The sequence below is a fragment of the Stigmatopora nigra genome, chromosome 10 (assembly GCF_051989575.1).
Source record: "Stigmatopora nigra isolate UIUO_SnigA chromosome 10, RoL_Snig_1.1, whole genome shotgun sequence".
Taxonomy (NCBI): Eukaryota; Metazoa; Chordata; class Actinopteri; order Syngnathiformes; family Syngnathidae; genus Stigmatopora; species Stigmatopora nigra.
Genome location: NC_135517.1, coordinates 2,718,809 through 2,739,450, shown reverse-complemented (window position 1 = coordinate 2,739,450; position 20,642 = coordinate 2,718,809). Strand labels below are relative to the sequence as shown.

General features: G+C 35.0%; 1 protein-coding gene across 2 annotated transcripts in view; it reads right to left on the bottom strand.

The window, feature by feature from the left end:
• tox2 (TOX high mobility group box family member 2) overlaps positions 1-20,642 on the bottom strand; it is a 112,467-nt gene that overhangs the window by 70,714 nt on the left and 21,111 nt on the right. For both annotated transcript variants that reach the window (XM_077727201.1, XM_077727203.1), the window contains exon 3: positions 4,653-4,745. In XM_077727201.1, the coding sequence (XP_077583327.1) occupies positions 4,653-4,745 (93 nt within the window). The remainder of the gene's footprint in view (positions 1-4,652; positions 4,746-20,642) is intronic.

The following is a 20,642-nucleotide window of genomic DNA, read 5'->3' as shown; positions in this document are numbered from 1 at the left end:
TGGGTGAATATTTATCTTGAGATACGAGAAAAATTTTGATATACGAGCATATATTTGTGGTTGCAACTTGCTTGTGTAATGTCTTTATGAGCACTGGGCGGAGCATTGTATTTTTTCTATGTTTTTTTGTCTCGTTAGTCAGTGCGAAAGGCGGAGCTTGTTTGCTAATACGAGAGGAGTATATACTACTTCTTGTTGGCAAGTGGTTGTGCGTTATCTTATTGTGAGGACATGTGAGTGTATTATTTTGGGAATATTTTTAAGGGAAGACAAAAGCAAACAACTATCGATTGGTTGGATCTAAATGTCAGGGTGTAGGCGGGGCCAATAGAGTCAAGAAATGTATCAAAATTTAGAACAAAAGTAGAATTAAGTGGAGTGTAAAGTTAGATTAAATTTATTTTTTGAGTGTCTGCATCGTAATCCAAGTTCATTCAAATTTGTTTATTATGTTACGAGCGCGTTGCCATGCAAAAAATCCCTCCCTCTTCTCTCTCCTCCATGAAATCCGTCTAATTTTAGAAGTATTAAACACATTTCAGTACTATTAAACCACTAGTTATTTGTTACTTTGTGAATAGATGGCGAATTAGAAAAAATCAAAAAGTTTTTACAATCCAATATCTAGTTTTGGCTGTTTTTTTTCAGATAGTTGGAACAGATTAATTAGTTTTCAGTTCATTTCTATGGGAAACGTTCATTTGAGTTACAAGCTCAGTTCCGGAACGAAGTAAACTCAAATCTCAAGGTACTACGACTAAAAACTCAAGTCGCATCACCATTAAAATGATGCATACCAAATTGTGAAAGTCAACGCTGAATCCTTCCATTATGGAGTTGGAGTGACTCTTTTTGTAATTGAACAGAATCTTTTTGCAATAGGAATGAATCACTTGCATCATTATCATCAAAGGGATTATTATCGTAACTAAACTGAATTACATCGTAACGTACTGGAATTTTCCAACAGTTAAACATAATAAGTAAACAAAAAAACCCAATCAATCCTTATCTAGTGCGAGGATCTCACTATATTCAACACAATTTCAACTCCCTTAAGTACGTTCTCACGAGGAAACATTGAGGTCAAGTCGTCTGCGGTCCTTGGGGGGGAGGGTTGCTATCACACACCTTGACAGGAAACGAGTCGGTGTACGAGATGGAGTTTTACGAAACAGAGTAGGTGGGTGGTGGCTGTGGCGGAAATGCTGAGCCTACATTTAACGGCACCGGTGGTGACTGGTGTTAGAACTGGTGGTTGTGGATACAGATCAAGATGAAGAGGATTACGAAAGGGGAAGGAAGAGAGGGAAGACTGGGTGGGAGAGAGGGCAGAGAGGGGTCATGGGGGTGTACAGGAACGTGGTAGTACACCTTAACAGCGCAATGGAAAATGTCTGCTTTTCTTTCTGGTTGTTAAATGCTTTGGATTTCTGGCACTTCACTGGGGGACAGGTCATAGTAGACAGATACTTTTAGGTTGGTTAACTCACAACATTTTTTGATTATAAATATGTATTGGTATCTCAAAATACTACTGTATTTTGCCGTTTAATATACCCGGATATATTAGATAATTTTAGATTTTTGAGGCTCCAGTTTGTGCGCCATTTAATATACCCCCTGTCCTATAATATATATATATACCCTTGCTGTTTAATATACCCCTGCTGTTTAATATACCTGGGAATATTAAATGGCAACTCGGCTTTTTTGGTAAGATCTTTATGGTGTTCATGGTGGTATAATTATAGATTCTTAAGTTCATTAAAATTCCAAGTCAGACTTTAGTCAGTAGTAAGTAGTTTTACTCTGCAAAACGTTGATGGATTGTACCTTCCCATTTGTGCGCCATTTAATATACCCCTGCTGTTATATACTTTGATATACCAGGGTATATTAAACAGCAAAATACGGTACTTTGCAGTTTTTAAATTATCGTGGCCATGTTTGAATTTGAGGAATTACTGTATTCTCTGTTTTTTTTTATAGTTTTATTACCATGTTCTGAAAGAACTTCATCACATAGATCAGCTGACCAATCAGTGTTTCTTAAATGGGGGGGGGGGGGTATATTAAACAGCAAAATACGGCAAGTCTAAAAATATAAGTCCGATTCTACAATGTCAAGTATAATTTCGTACAATTTTACGAATCAAGGCATCTTAACTCTAATGTTTATTGGGAAAAAAATAGTGGAAATTCTTCAGCTAACTAATATTTCTAAGTCATTTTCTGAGTTTACAATATATTAAATCACTTTTAAGTTGTTTTGCCTCAAAAAATGTCAATTTAAATTGCCATTGGGATCCCATTTTCGACCTTGCATTCGACTTCTTGAATTTGTCAGCGATTTTGCAGGAAATGAAAATATCAGGTATTAAAATAGAAGCTGGCAATGGCAAATTCAAAGCTGTCAATTTTTATGATTTGAACACATCAAGCTTTACCCATCAACCCAAGTGCTGGGGAATTTTACGCGGACTTTGAGAATCTTCCACGAGCGAATAAGTATCTTTACGACATGGCGCGTATCTTTGACGCGGAACTCATCACGTTGATTTGTGTGCATCTCCCTGCGGCTATACGACCTCCGGCATTCATTTTAGACATGGAAAAGAAGGTGGCTTCCTTAGAAATGCTTTCTTAGCAGTCTCTACCTTCGTAAATAATGTAAGGCTCGAAACATCAATACAATTTCTGTTGTACCGTATTTTCACGACTATAAGGTGCACTTAAAAGTCTTAAATTTTCTCCAAAATAGACAGTGTGCCTTATAATCCAGTGCGCCTTATATATGGAAAAAATAGAAAAACGAAAAACCACCACTGTCGGGTATTAAAAAAAAACAAACGCCTGAACTGAAACAATACTGTTAAATATGCAGATGCCATCTTAGTTTACAAAATCTTCCATCATATAGCTCCTTCCCCACTGCAAGATTTCATACCAAAAAATCCAAAACATCAACAATGGCTGGCTCTAGAGGTGACTGTAAAGTAGTGAGTGCTTCATACCTGGAAGTCAATAGCAATTACCGTATTTTCACGACTATAAGGCGCACTTAAGTCTTAAATTTTTGCCAAAATAGACAGTGCGCCTTATAATACAGAGCGCCTTATATATGGAAAAAAATAAAATGTGCCATTCATTGAGGGTGCGCCTTATAATCCAGTGCGTCTTATATATGGGAAAATGTCTTCAATTATCTCCATTATAATACAGTGCGCCTTATAATACAGTGCGCCTTATATCTGGAAAAAATGTCATTCATTGAGGGTGCGCCGTATAATGCAGTGCGCCTTATAGTCGTGAAAATACGGTAATTAAAAAAAACTGCATTCAATTCACTCACAGCCTCCCACAATCCCTGAAGCATGCTGTAGATAATTTAAAAAAAAAATCACTTACAACGCCAGATGAAATTAAATTGTCTCTTTTTGCTCAATTGTTCCTGCCACTGTCTTGCCTTTGTCACATAAAAGCAAGGCAAGCTAGATTGTAATTATGATTTGCACGCAATACTAAAAAGATGTCCTAAAGAGAGTAGTGGTGGTGGTGGTAGTGTTTGGAGCGGAAAGTAGTGTTGCAGCACTTTGTCAAAGTCAACGTATTTGCAAGCGCAGCATGGCTAAAACTTCAATGAGTTGCAGTACAATCGTTTTCAGGAGAAAAAAAAAACTCTGTCATGGAATATTTCATGCTCTGATGCCATTAAAACAGCTGGTGTAGAAGAAGTAAATAGCGTACATAAAGAGTTGAAACCTACGAAAAGTTACCTAGTCACAAAAAACGTAAAAAAAATATTGATTCATCGGAAGTGGAGTACGAAGACAATTGAGAAGTTAATGTTGGTAAACTTAAAGTTTCACATGATAAATTCACCTTCAGGTGACTTATATATTAACTCAATGGTGTCAAAGTGGTGGCCCGCGGGCCAAATTTGGCCCGCCGGATCATTTTGTGTGGTCCGGGAAAGTAAATTATGAGTGCTGACTTTCTGTTTTAGGATCAAATTAAAATGAAGAGTATAGATTTATATTAAATTTCCTGATTTTGCCCCTTTTAAATCAATAATTGTAATTTTTTTAATCATTTTTTCCGTGTTTTTAGTTCAAAAATCATTTTGTAAAATCTAAAAATATATATAAACAAAGCTAAATGAACTTTGTATTAGATCTATAAAAAACGGAATATTCAGGGCTTTTATTCCAGTACTTTTAGTCCATTTAGAAAAAAAAAATCTAAATATTATATCTAAAATGGTCCAAAACGCATGAAATCAAGTTGACGTTAAAGTTTGTCTATTTTAGTTGTTTGCTTACGAAACTCTAACCTAAAATCCATCTTTCGTTCGTAACTTTGACACTTTTCCGTATATTATTGTCTGTATATCATTTTATTTTTGGTAGCGTTGCACCAATACGGTACGAAAATAATATCGTAGTTATCGGGGAGTACTACGAAACAACTTCCTGACACTGTGCAATATATACATATCAACCCCTGCTCACATATCCCAATATGGCCGCCAGCTGCGTATACCGCTGTGACTCAAGAGCACCTTTACACAAATAGACTGCGCTGTATACGTATGTGATGTCTAAGATCATTGTATCATGTAAAAATGCAGTATTTTAAGCCAAACCTACTCCAGGAGATGGCAGTCTCTTGCCGTCGGGGTTGGATCGCATGGGCAGAGAACTGTAGAGCCTCACACCTCGATCTGCACCAACGTATCTGCTCTGAAATACAAAAAGAAGAAACCACAGACTTTTTAGTACCACACCTTTTGTCAACTAAGGAGAATTCGACATCCGGTAAATACTGTGAGAGTCATAAGGTCATTGACGCCTATGCCACAAGTGCACAGGGTCTACCAAGTACCAAACCACCATCCTCCATCACATTGTCACTGAGTAAAGAGCCGAATCCGACACACAAGGCGAATACATTCGGTTGAATATATTCTTTTCAAAATTAGCCGCATTCTGCTCATTGTTGATGAATGTAATCATAAACCTATTATGTAGATTGTCAAGCTTATTTATCAATTTATTTATATATTATTTTAGTTATATGTAGATTTGTTATTTTATTTATATGTTGATTTATTATTATTATATTTTTATGTTAATTGATTATTTTAGTTATATGTAGATTTGTTATTTTATTTATATGTTGATTTTATTTTTATATATATATTTTTATATTTTTATGTTAATTTATTATCTTTTTTATATATTAATTTATTATTTTATTTATGTTGATTTATTATTTTCTTTGTTTTTTATTTTTTATTAATTTGTTTATGTATTATTTTATGTATTAGTTTATTATTTTATTTATTTGTTTATTATTTTATTTATAAGTTGATTTATTATTTTATTTATATAGATATTTTTATTATTGTATTTATATATATTTTTATTATTTTATGTATATATTTCTTTATTTTGTGCATATGTTTATTTATTATTTTTTGCATATATGTATTTATTATTTCGTTTCTGTAATTATTTGTTTGTTTATTAGTGTGTATATTTATTATTTTATTTATACATATTTATCATTTTATTTATATATTTAATCATTTATATACCCAGATATTAATTTATTTACCACCTATTTATTTATGTCTAAAATGTCTTTTTCTGTGTCTGTATTCTCACCCTCTTGCTACTATGACAACAAAATTTCCTGAATACAGGATGAATAAAGTTATCTAATCTAATCTAAATCTCACTTTTCCCAACACAACCCCAAAACTATACATCATATTTAATACAACAACAAAGACTTGCAATCACACCTGCATTCATCCTACTTTTCATGGAGAAACATTCAGAGCACTGGCACAAGCAGCTTCATTCACTGTATATATTATATGTGCTATAAACAGATTGTTTTTATGAGTCTGCTGTGAATGCACAGTGATTACCATGCAATTACCGTGCAGCAAAAAACCCACAAGCAATGTATGCCCATGACCCCCCTTTCCCATACCATGCATGGAAGATAATGGGTCAGGGAATAAAAGCAACAGCATGCAATATAACCTATTAACAGTGATGGAATAATGTGCCTATTAACAGGCGGTTGAGCTAAACACGCTGAGCTATCACATACTATATACAAAGTTGACATTCGAAAATGGATGGTTATCCTTTCTGGGTGATATAATATGAACATACAGTAGTTCCGCCTCTGCGTATAAGCCATACCCTTAAAATTGCCTTAAAATGGTTGAATTTGACAATTTCTCTCGTACAAGCCGCCCCTGATTCAAAATTTTCACCTTAATATTCATGGTTTTAATAGGGAGTACAAATGTGTTATTTTTAAGGGAAAATCTTAAGAAAAATCATCGCAAGTGGTATTTCTGAGATACTGTAAAAATGGATTGCCGATTATGTGTATATACATGTGTATATGTGTGTATACATGTGTATACATGTGTATATATGTATGTATATATGTGTATATATATATACACATATGCACAAATACACATACATATACACAAATGCATATATATCCACACATACACACATATATACACATATATACACACATATACACACATATACACACATATATACATATATACACACATATATACACACATAGACACACATATATACACATATTAAACACAAATATACACACATATACACACATATACACACATATACACATATATACACAATTACACACATATACACACATGTATACACCTAAAAACGCATATACACACATATACACACAAATACACATACGTATACACATATATACACATTAATATATACATATATACACACAAATACACATGTATAAACACATACACACATATATATATATATATATATATATATATATATATATATATATATATATATATATATATATATATATATATATACACACGTACACATATATATATATATTTTTTTTTATAATATTTTTTAATTTGGCAACAAATATGCCATACATGCGTAAAAATACTGTATTCCCTGGATTTAGTACCCCTTCCGACAACATTGTGTTGACATAATTGTCCTTCTATCATTTTCCCAAGCTCATAGTAACCAACCTTACACTTGTACAATTCTATGAAATGCACTATAATAAAGCCGCGAAGCACAGCTGCAGGGATATAGTTACCTGAAACGTTAGCCGTTTCACGTTATATAGTTGTCGGCCTGCAAATGTGGCGGACTTAATGCAACACATATGTTTTCTTTAGGCAACATTCTTCCCAGCTTAACTTAAAAAAAAAACTTGCACACATCACACCACACTGATGAGAGGAATGTGCTGCCCCAGACATGGGGAAATCCCATCATTCAGCTATTGTATACATGCTGTGTGTACATTATGGAGACTGTTCTGTATGTACAGTACAGTAACGCACTCAGCAACGCATGACCGATTGCATTAAGCACAAAAACATTGTTGAAATTTAGGAAAGTACCGTATTTTCACGACTATAAGGCGCAATGCATTATAAGGCGCACTGCATTATATGGCGCACCCTCAATGAATGACACATTTTAATTTTTTTTCCATATATAAGGCACACTGGATTATAAGGCGCTCTGTCTATTTTGGAGAAAATGTAAGACTTAAGTGCGCCTTATAGTCGTGAAAATACGGTAAATCAAACTCCAGTCCTGACAGTTTAATTGCAGATTGTGAAGAAACTTAGCATGTTTTGGAATAAATAAATGCATAAATAAAAATAATCATGACTATTGTGTTGTTAAATGTCATTTATGAATAAGCTTTAAACATAAAGTCTTATAAAAAGACAGTTTTGAAATACAGTTTTAACAGATGAACCAATATAATCAATATAACAGATTTGTGGAATATAAGATGTCAATATTACCATGGTTAATATATATGGACGACATTTTTTACAGTGGACAAAGTGATGTTGGTAGTTTTTTTGTATTGCATTGGAAAACTATTGAATGCTAAAGTTGACTAAAAATTAGGAAATTAGCTTATTCTAAGGATTAAATTAACTAAAAATTGTCTATGAATGTCATATATGACTTCATTATCACTATGTATTTTTTTAATATATATATATATATATATATGTATTTCGACTACAATGTCAAGGGTTGTCAGTACATAACTGTAACCAGATGCACGAGAAAATATATGACAAACAGAGGATGTCATGGTGTTGCTGTAGAATAGATTGAGGCTTAAAATTTCCCATCATAGATCATGACATAAAGACATATTCGACAGCCGTGGTCATTGTGTTCCAGTCTGGCAACAGGAAGTATCCATACTATGAAAACTTGTTGTCCCTGATATTCTATTTTCAGGATAAAGATGCAAAATGCTGAAAAAAAAGGAAATTTTTGGCGAATTTTGACTTTCAATTAATTCAACAATATTTAACTTACTGCTCATGGGTTTTAAATAAAAGATAGGTGTCAAAGTGCTGGCTCGGGGGCCAAATGTGGCCCACTGTATCATTTTGTGTGGGCCGGGAAAGTTAATCATGAGTGCTGACTTTCTGTTTTAGGATCAAATTAAAATGAAGAGTATAAATGTATATTACATTTCCTGATTTTCCTCCTTTTAAATCAATAATTGTAATTTTTAATCAATTTTTCCTGTGTTTTTAGTTAAAAAATAATTTTGGAAAATCCAAAAATATATTTAAAAAAAAGCTAAAATAAACATTGTTTTAGAGCTACAAAAACAAGGAATATTCAGGTATTCTAATCCAGTTTTTTTAATCAATTTATTAAAAATAAATCTAAATATTATATCTAAAATGGTCCGGCCCACATGAAATCGAGTTGACGTTATTGTGACCCGCAAACCAACCCGGTTTTGACACCCTTCTTCTAGAGAGAACAAATCTTGGTTAAAATGACTTAAATAGGAAATCCTGTGACTGTAATGTTATCTCATTTCCTTGAAAGTCATCTGCGTGGCAACATACAGCTTTTTAACATTTTTTTATACATTCCTTTTGACTTTACTTTGTACTTTATACTTTATACTTTAATGATGAGTGATGAGTATGTTAATACTTTAGTCCTTTTTTTCAGTTTATGTTTCATATGTACTGTTAACGGATGCACTTTTTTATATGTATCATATCTTGTGCTGACTCCGCCCATCTGTCAAATTTCTAAAGTCAATGTTCCTTTGTACTTTATACTTTTTACTTTAATGATGAGTGATGAGTATGTAAATACTCGTCCTTTTTTTCTGTTTATATTTCTTTGGTACTGTAACGGATGCACTTTTTTATGTGTATCAAATCTTGTGCTGACCCCGCCCATCTGCCAAAAGTTTGCCCACTTCTGGTCAACATCTAGCATCATTTAAAATAGAACAGAATAATAATTGCTATTGTAATTGCACTCATACAACAAAATGGCGGTATACTGTCATACACAAGCTGCCAACAATAAAAGCAAAATCCAGTTAAGAACTCATCTAATCTCGAAAAATTTTCCAGATGACAGCTATTTGTCAAAAAGAAAGAGCCGAGCAATCTTCCACAAGATAGCAGAAATAACTATTTCCCCAAGGAGCATTTCTGTCTGTCTTTTATCCATTTACATCTCTTTCTCTGTTCTCCCATGTTTCTCCCCCATCTCGAGTGCCTCATCCTAATTAGAATCACCCTCCTGTCCCACGGAAAACCGAAATTGAATTGCCCATCATTTGCATAATGATACCTCAAACGGGCAGACAGATGAAATGTAGCAATCACTTAAGAGAGTGACCAAGGGCTGCCGAGGCAGGCGCTGAGTGGCCATTGAAAAAAAGCCACCAAAAAATGCTTAGAAAATACGCATTAAATTCCTATTCATTCACTGCCAACCTTCCTAGTTTCAAAGGAATGGCCGCCCATCGACGTTAATGAGAGGGAGAAATTTAAATTGTTCTTCGCAAATGGTCTTTACTTTAGTGCAGAGGTGTCAAAGTGGCGGGCCGCGGGCCAAATGTGGTCCGCCGCATCATTTTGTGCGGTCCGGGAAGGTAAATGAAAAGTGCCAACTTTCTGTTTTAGGATCAAATTAAAATGAAGAGTATAGATGTATATTAAATGTACTGATTTTTCCCCTTTTTAAATCAATAATTGGAATTTTTTATCCATTTTTTCTGTGTTTTTAGTTTAAAAATCTTTTTTTTTAAATCTAAAAATATATATAAAAAAGCAAAAATAAAAATTGTTTTAGATCTATAAAAAACTGAATATTTGGGGCTTTTAATCGAGTTCTTTTAATCAATTTATAAAAAAATAATCTAAATATTATATCAAAAAATTTAAATCAATAATTGTCATGTTTAATCAATTTTTTCCATGTTTTTAGTTCAAAAACATTTTTTTAAATCTAAAAATATATATTTAAAAAGCTGAAATAAACATTGTTTTAGATTTATAAATAAATTGAATATTCAGGGCTATTAATCCAGTTCTTTTAATCCATTTATATAAAAAATAAATCTAAATATTATATCTAAAATGGTCCGACCCACATGAAATCAAGTTGACGTTAAAGCAGCCCGCGAACCACCCTTGCATCAAATCCTCTTGTCATCTTCTTCTATTGTTAACGACTATTTTTGGGGGCTCCTTGGCGCTTTTCTTGACAGTGAACATTTTGTCAGTTCCAAAGCTTCCTGTGAACCCGGTGACTCACTTTGCGATTGAAAGTGATCCGGCGTTTCTCTTCAATTACGTTGAAAAGTACTTCAAGTCGTCCTCATTCCGACCGCAAAGTGTGGCAATGCAGCAGCAGCAGCAGTTTCTGCGGTCGGACTGATCAACAACGAGAAGAATCTGTTTACGGTTACGACTACTGCCGTTTTCACTTACATTCCGGGATCCTTACATTTTTTTGGGTCCCATAAACGTTTCATTTTTTTGCTGGCTTCACTTCCAGATGAATAATCAATCTTCACCTCGTTCAAGTGTGAGTTGGAATGTTTTGCAGATGACTTTGGGCAACAGGTGGAAAAGGCCTAGCCAGGCATACAGCTGGACAAGCGTTTATCTTCACCTAGGGCTCGACTTTATTTCCAGCTGAGCTGGTGCATAAAAACTGGCACATCTTGATTTCCATGTCAGCGCAAAGTTCTCTACATCTGTTCAGGAATTTGGCAACATCTCTACGCTAAACTGAAGAGACAGCGCGAGAGTGACTGTTAGGTGGTAGGACGTTTGGTCGCCGGGTCTTTTGGTCGCTGGTCAAATGGTGGCAGAGAGTTTACTGTAGAAGCCAGCTCTGAAAATTATATTCATGAGAGTTTAATATCTAAGAGAGAGTTTAAAATCTAAGAGAGAGTTTAATATCTAAGAGAGAGTTTAAAATATAAGAGAGAGTTTAATATCTAAGAGAGAGTTTAAAATCTAAGGGAGAGAGTTTAATATCTAAGAGAGAGAGAGTTTAATATCTAAGTACTGCTAAATATCTAAGCACTGTTTAATATCTAAGTACTGTTTAATATCCAAGTACTGTTTAATATCCAAGTACTGTTTAATATCCAAGTACTGTTTAATTTCCAAGTACTGTTTAATATCTAAGTACTGTTTAATATCTAAGTACTGTTTAATATCTAAGTGCTGGTTAAAATTTAAGTACTGTTTAATATCTAAGCACTGTTTAATATCTAAGTACTGGTTAAAATTTAAGTACTGTTTAATATCTAAGCACTGTTTAATATCTAAGTACTGTTTAATATCTAAGTACTGTTTCATATCTAAGTACTGTTTCATATCTAAGTACTGTTTCATATCTAAGTACTGTTTCATATCTAAGTACTGTTTCATATCTAAGTACTGAGCTCTCAAAATTATATTCATGAGAGAGAGTTTAATATCTAAGAGAGAGAGTTTAATATCTAAACACTGTTTAATATCTAAGTACATTTGACCGGCAATTTGAAAGCAGGTGGTCTAAATTGATCTGGTTAAAATTGATCTGGGCACACGAGCCGACAGATTCCGAGTTGGCAGCCATATTCTGTGAATATCCGATGAATTTCATTCATTATTATTTTAAAAACGGCCATCATTGCAGATTAGTCAAAGACATTTCCATTGGCTGGATTTGCTTATTCATCATTTAAAACCAATTCCAACTGATCTACTTTGGTTTTAGTGCCGAGATATGTATAACATAAACCACCTCACTGGCAAAAGTTCTTTGGTCGTAGCTAGTGAACCCCAAAAAACACACATGGAAAGTACTTCTCACAGCAGTTAAATTAGTGTATCCAAGCCAATTGAATCTGGTTTACTTCTGTCAATGTCTACACGCGTGACGAGCAATCACATGTGGCATGTTGCAGTCAGCCGGCCCAAACAGGAGGGAGTTAAGTCCCTTATCTCTACTCCCCAGAAGAAATTCCGATTTGAGGCCTCGCTCTGCTGGTTTCCTGCCTTCTTGCCCAATGCCCTATTTATACTCACCGGGGCTCTAGAATACCATGGGCAGCTTTTTCCCTTGTCACCAACACATTTCCTGCTATTCTACCTCTGACATTTCTCCCGTGGCTCGGGTCGCTCACCCTTTTTTGCAGGTCATACTCAAATGTGACCTGAAAATGGCAGGGGTCCAGTGGGCCTGTCTATCATTAAGATTTTTACCTCAGTTGGGTCAACTGCAAAGTCATATTTAAGATCTTAAAGAAACTAATTATTTAGTGGAAATTGTGAGGGAGATGAATTTGAAGTTTAAGGCTCGCACATTATTGGCAAGACTAAGTCAAACTACGGCCCGTGGGCCACATATGGCCCTGTTAGGCTTTTTAATCTGGCCCGCCGACGTTGTCCAAATATATATTTTTATATCCCCAAGATGGCGCCGTCACACGGAAGCCAGTGGCAGTAGCTCTGTCAACTCTTTTTTTGTGTTTTACAGCGCCCTCTATCTTTTTTAAATGGCATTTTAATATTTCTTGATACATTCATTTGTACTTTGTACTTAATACTTTTTACTTTAATGATGAGTGATGAGTATGTTAATACTTTAGTCCTTTTTTTCTGTTTTTGTTTCATATGTACTGTTAACGGATGCACTTTTTTATTTGTATCATATCTTATGCTGACCCGGCCTATCTGTCAAATTTTTAAAGTCAATATGGCCCCCGCCCGGGCCCAAAAGTTTGCCCACCCACTGTTCAAAGTACTTAAGCCTTGAAAGTCTATCAGTTATGTTAAGTCTTACAATCACACCTGGGTGATAGCAATTAAACAGTTAATTGCATTTTTAAAATTCATTTATCAAGGTTTCTTATAGACATTGTTGCAAAACTGATAAAATCAGATTTTCTGATAAAATCAGTCCTTCACATGCAAATATTCCAACAGAATCTTAGTCCATTCACCCAAAATTGTTCCAAAACTCTTGGATTTCAACAACAAACCCTCGGGGAAGTCAAATTACGCCCCTAACCTAATCAAGCGATACATCTCCACCCTGAACTCAAGCCATACTACGGCTATTTCAACCATCACTTTCGGACCTCTATCCAAAAAAAACTAGACAGGTCTGATAAGCTATCATAGCGTCACTGTTGTTGCTTTTTTTAAGGGTTGTATATCAAAACGGTGGTCTTCTGACATGTTTTCCATCTGGCTTTAGGGCGTTACATAATCGTCCTGATTGACAAGGTGAAGACGCTGACAGTGTGAAGTCAACGATAACGCTTAAATTGAAGAGAGACACGACACTGGGACTTGCCGTCTCATTCGTTGACGAGGAAGAGCTGAATAGCAGCTGGATTGATGTCGTTGGAGAACACTAATGGCCAAGTGCAGCTTTTTGTCACAGAGGTCTAATCACTCCCAATGCTGTTAATGGAATGAATACGACTTGAAGTCAGTGTGCCTTTCTGGCTTCTTAGTCATTCAATCATGCTAATTATTGGATTCTGATCAGTTGGTCTGGATAGTTTAAAGATATGGACTTGTGAGGTTACTCGTTAAACTGGCATCCATTGAAGAAAAAATATGGGAATGTCAATATAAGGCACTTCCCGTTTAACATGAAGTTTTAACCAAGAGAAAATAATGTGATGACCAATGAGAAAAATTTGCAGTTTGGTCATTTCCTCAACTGCCAGAAGCTTGGCAGAAGAATTCTTTAAAAAAAAGGAAGTAATTGGTCATTATTTTAATGAGAATTAATTTTGCGCGGAAATAATTATCAGGTAGGGAGGTTTCAATTTTAGGCTAAGTGTATTTGTGTGCAGAATTACATTGGAGAAGCTTGTTTAGGATGGGAATAGCATCTGAGAAAATAAATTATTAGGCTACCGCGTTACTATACGCAAAAAAAAAAATCATAATGAGAGTTTTAAGTGCAATATACACATTGTTTGAGAGAAAGGTTACCATTGAGGAATGGAAACTATTAATTAGATATAAGAAAATCAAAATATTGTATTTTCACGACTATAAGGCGAACTTAAAAGTCTTGATTTTTTTCCAAAATAGACAGTGCGCCTTATAATCCAGTGCGCCTTATATATGGAAAAAAACAAGAACCACCACTGTCGGATATTAAAAAAACACAAACGCCTGAACTGAAACAATGCTGTTAAATATGCAGATGCCATCTTGGTTTACAAAATCTTCCATCATATAGCTCCTGCCCCACTGCAAGATTTTATACCAAAAAATCCAAAACATCAACATTGGCTGGCTCTAGAGGTGACTGTGAAGTAGTGAGTGCTTCATACCCGGAAGTCAATAGCAATTACCGTATTTTCACAACTATAAGGTGCACTTAAAAGTCTTACATTTTCTCCAAAATAGACAGTGCGCCTTATAATACAGTGCGCCTTATGAAAAAATGTCACTAGCATGCCGGCTAATTGAACGCAACAGCTAATTGTCGTTTTAAATGTTTTTAATTCAAACCCCAAACAATTTTCCTCATTTACATCTCCGCCAAAGATGGAATAATCAATCCTGTTTCATTTTGCGTGTAATTGAATGAGCTTGTAAAAGCTCGAAAACAAGAAACCGGCGCGTGACTTAAGGGAAGAATTAGCATTCTTAATCATATGACATGTGCTTTAATAATGCCATAAATCTGTGGCAGCAGGAAAATCAGAGAGAGTTGTCACAGTCACTTAGTTGTTCGTTGGCAAATAACGCTAGCTGACGAGTAGCAGCCCGGGGAGAAGAAGAAGGATAAAGAGGAGGGAGAATCCCAACCAACGACACGAGGAAATCGAAAAATATTTCTGAAGAAATTCCAAGAGAGAGCATCTCACACAATGTTATGATTCTAACGACAACTGTAATTACATGCCAGTTGGTTGTGCTTGGCGTAGAAGACACAATTGGGGTTTTCTTCATTTTTAGAAAACTTTTATCGCATCCTTGTCGTTACTGGCCTAGGATTAAACGAGTAGAACGGGAAAAATCTTGAACGAATTTGCCGCTGTCTTATATGTCAATTTATAGCAGGACGATGATTCATTTAAAATGGTGCTCGGACGTTTGGTCGCCGGTCAAATGGTGACAGAGTTTACTGTTGAAACCAGCTATCAAAATTATATTCATGAGAAAAAGTTTAATATCTAAGAGAGAGAGAGTTTAATATCTAAGACAGAGAGAGTTTAATTTCTAAAAGAGCTTAATATCTAAGAGTTTAATATCTAAGAGTTTAATATCTAAGAGTTTAATATCTAAGAGTTTAATATCTAAGAGTTTAATATCTAAAAGTTTAATATCTAAGAGTTTAATATCTAAGAGAGTTTAATATCTAAGTACTGTTTAATATCTAGGTATGGTTTAATATCCAAGTACTGTTTAATATCTAAGTACTGCTTAATAGTTTAATATCTAAGTACTGTATAAATATCTAAGTACTGTATAAATATCTAAGTACTGTTTAATATCTAAATACTGCTTAATATCTAGGTACTGTATACTATCTAAGTACTGTTTAATATCCAAGTACTGTTTAATATCTAAGTATGTTTAATATCTAGGTACTGTTTAATATCTAAGTACTGTTGAAACCAGCTCTCAAAATGATATTTATGAGAGAGTATAATATCTAAGAGAGAGAGAGTTTAATATCTAAGTACTGTTTAATATCTAAGTACATTTGACCGGCGACCAAAACACCGGCGACAAAAAGACCGGTCACGATTTCAAATACAAAGCGGAATAACGTTAGCAACATCTGTAACCTCCACACGTTAGCGTAACGGCAATCTTGGTTGGCTGCCTTTTAAGTTGAAGAAATCAATACAGCTTTAGCATTCACATACTCTTAGTAGCTAACATACTAGCATTGTCATTTACAGGACCAAGGATCCAGTGAAAAATAATTCTCATCATTCAAATTTATTTAGTTTAAAAACCAAACCCAGGCTTGAAACCCTGTTTTCATGCAATAAATAAGTGAATTTATGAATAGGACTATTTATTTTTTTGCTGGTCGCCCCTTTTTTAAATCTCTCATGCACATTTCTCATCTTGTAATTATTTTGCCCGTGAAGCGATAAAGCAGCTGGTGTGAATTGTGCTGCTCATTTTTCGGCTGATGTGTGTGAAAACATTTCTTCGAGTCGTTTGATGTTCGAACCGCCGGCTCCCATTTCACTGCTGTCAACTATTTCGGGGAAAAAATTGAAAGCATTTTCTTTTCACACGTACATAGAAAGTTGGTGCGAGTTTGTACACTTTTGCAACACGATTTCTATGAAAATATTATAACAAAGCATTTTTTTTTTTAGCTCACACCGTTGAAAAAGGTAGAGAAGCCAATTGAGGCTTTAAAGAAAATGCAGTAAATCTTCAAAAGCGGCTTTGAAATGTTGAAAAAGGGGAAACCGCAATACAAAAGTAACCTCAGAAGTCATTTTAAGGTGCATAGGGCAAACCAAATTGGGCACGCGGTAGGTACCTTAGTGGTTAATATGTGGGCTTTAGAGTCAACAGGTTGGGTTTGAATCTTGAGTTGAATATGTCGTATCTTTTTGCAATTGCTAATTGTAACCTTTAATAAGGTTAAAAAGTTGACTCTATACAGCAAGGGTGTCAGATTCGGGTTTGACTCGATTTCAAGACCAATTTAGATGTAATATTTAGATTTTTTTATTTATAAATGGATTAAAAGATCTGGATTAAAAGCCCTGAATATTCAGTTTTTTATAGATCTGAAACAATGTTTAATTTAGCTTTTTTTATATATGTTTTTAGATTCTACAAAATTATTTTTGAACTAAAATCACAGAAAAAAATGATTAAAAAATGACAATTATTGATTTAAAAGGGGAAAATTAGGTAATTTAATATACATCTACTCTTCATTTGATCCTAAAACAGAAAGTCAGCACTCATGAATTACTTTCTTGGGCCTCACAAAATGATGCAGCGGGCCAGATTTGGCCCGCGGGCCACTACTTTGACACCTGTGCCTGTATAGTAATACCTTGAGTGTCCCAACATATGAGATACAGTACTGAATAATGTCCCATTTTAGTATTAAAGATCACAACATCTAGATAGGAATTTGTTATTATGTGAGTGAGTAGTGAATTAGAACCAATAAAAATATGTTTTTCCATTGCAAAATCCTGTTTTTGGTGTTTTATCAAAGCTTGGGAACAAATTAATGTGTTCAATTCATTTCTAAGGGAAAAATTAATTTGAAATACGAGTAAATTGACATACAAGCTTCTGGAACACATTATCCTCATATCTCAAGGTATTACTGTTTTGAAAACACTTGACACACACATACTACAGCCACAAATACACAAACACACACGGAATTGGCAAGCAGCTGAATAAATGCAAGACAATTTCAAATGGGCTTCAGATCGGCAACATTTTGTAGCTTATTGAAACGCTCCCACAAAAGCCAATCAAAAGAAATAGCGGGTGGAGCCAGCCGGGCCTTGCAAATGAGCCACTTTGGCCAATTTGTAACTCCATCAGCATTTCCTGTGAAGTCCATTAAAAGAATATTAGGTGGTACATACCTAAAAAGAATTATCTCCCGCCAGAAAATAAAGCTGCTGATTAGCCAGAATGGCGCCTTTCCTCGCCTTCCAAAAGATGCAAATGTTCTATTTGATGCGTGTGATATTCATTAGAATGTCTCAAAGACAAAACTTTCCGGAGCCAGATGCCAAGATGGAAGTTTAGACCGTCTGAAAATAAACACGGCGCAGCTTAGCCTTTGGCAAGCAGACATCGTGGCTTCTGATAACTTTTTAGCAATACATCATACTTCATGTAAATATCTGCGAGGCGCTACTCCGGATGCACTGAATGTCACACACTATGCCCTACTCATTTATCATCACAAGTTTCTTGGACTCTGATAGTCTCCTGAGGTGGTATAAAATAACAAATTTCAAGAAAAAAACAAAAATAGAGGAAGAAATAATACTGGATCTAATCTGGATCTGTTCTGGATCCAATCTGGATCTGTTCTGGATCCAATCTGGATCTGTTCTGGATCCAACCTGGATCAGTTCTGGCTACAATCTGGATCTATACTAAATCCAATTTGGATCTATTCTGGATCCAATATGGATCTATTCCATATCCAATCTGGATATGTTCCGGGTCCAATCTGGATCTATTCTGGATCCAATATGGATCTATTCTGTATCCAATCTGGATCTGTTCTGAATCCAATCTGGATCAGTTCTGGATCCAATCTGGATCTGTTCTGGATCCAACCTGGATCTGTTCTGGGTCTAATCTGGATCTATACTAGATCCAATTTGGATCTATTCTGGATCTAATCTGGATCAATTCCGTATCCAATCTGGATCTGTTCTGGGTCCAATCTGGATCTATTCTGGATCCAATATGGATCTATTCTGTATCCCATCTGGATCTGTTCTGAATCCAATTTGGATCAGTTCTGGATCCAATCTGGATCAGTCCTGGATCAAATCCGGATCAGTTCTGGATCTGAGGCAAATATTTAGCTCCCAGTCTGCCACTTTGACACAACTCTAAATTGAATCAATCACAATGTGAAAATATAACAAACATCTTGCAAGTTGGACAATAATTCCTTCATGTATTCCTCAGTAAATCTCGAACACAAACATACAGAATCCAATACATTTCCCTTCCGTGCATGGGTCATAAAATTTTGATGCCTAGCAGACTTTTCCTGACAATATTTGCTTTCTATTAGAGAGAGGCCTGAAGATTTGCACGAACACGAACAGCTCTTTGGAACTTTTCATAATTCCCTCCACCCTAACTTCCAGTTAAAGAAAAACAACCCCCTAAGCATGATGCTGCCACCCCCTCTGCTCCACTGTAAGTACCATTTGGACAATTATCCTACTGTTTATGTACACGCAACTAACACTGGCACATGCCTGTGCAGGCTGTGTGTCAATGGCACGCTGTTTACATGGAGAGGACACGGACCACATTGTGTCGTCGGTTATCACGACAGACACAAAGCACCTTTTGTACGAAATGATCAATACGGGAAGTGGAGGTGACTTTGAACACATCTGCACTGCTGTGATTTGGTCAATGGAAACTGAGGAATCTTTAGGGATTACTATAAAACATTTGGCTATTTCTATATGGTCTATACTCATAATATTAGTTTTTATATGCTCTATACACAACATAGTAGTATTTATATGTTCTATACACAAGATTGTAGTTTTTATATGCTATATTTGACCCACAAAATAGTAGTTTTTATATTCTCTATACACAAAATAGTAGTTTTTATATGCTCTATACACAAAATAGTAGTTTTGATATGCTCTATACACAAAATAGTAGTTTTTATATGCTCTATACACGAAATAGTAGTTTTTATATGCTCTATACACAAAATAGTAGGTTTTATATGCTCTATAGACAAAATATTAGTTTTTATATGCTCTATTACCCACAAAATAGTAGTTTTTATATGATCTTCATACAAAATAGTAGTTTTTATATGCTCTATACACAAAATAGTAATTTGTATATGCTCTATACACAAAATCGTAGTTTTTATATGCTCTCTACACAAAATAGTAGTTTTTATATGCTCTATAAACAAAATATTAGTTGTTGTTTTTATTTCAGTGCTATTTTTCGTCTATTTTTGTGCATGTCACGTCTAATTTGTGCGCATATAAGCCGCACCCTTTATTCAATCATATTTTTTGTTAGAAATACGGCTTATATGCGAGAGAAAATATTGTACAGCAAACTCCACCTCTCATATGTTTTATCTACAGGCAGATACAACCAAAAAAATACTCTACCCACCTACCCACATTGGTAAACTTGCAAAAAAACTGCAAAAACCCCCAAATTCCCTGTTGCCTGAAGCTATTACTACGAGTCACGCCAGCTCTACGGCTCAGCGACTATCAACACACAACCAAAAGATTTCCTCGAGAGTCAGACCGTGTGGCCACTTTGTGAACAAAGCCCAAAAGTGTCCGGGGTGGTGCGGTTGGTAGACCAAAGCGGTTGTAAGGAACCCTGAAGGACGTACGTAGATGTGGGTTTGACATGATATGGGTCAAAAGAGTCACTCTCACAGAATTTAGATGGACAAAAGCACACAAAGACGAAAACCTCTTAAAATACGCACTAAAAAACAACTAATCTACAGTTAAAAATAAGCTATTGG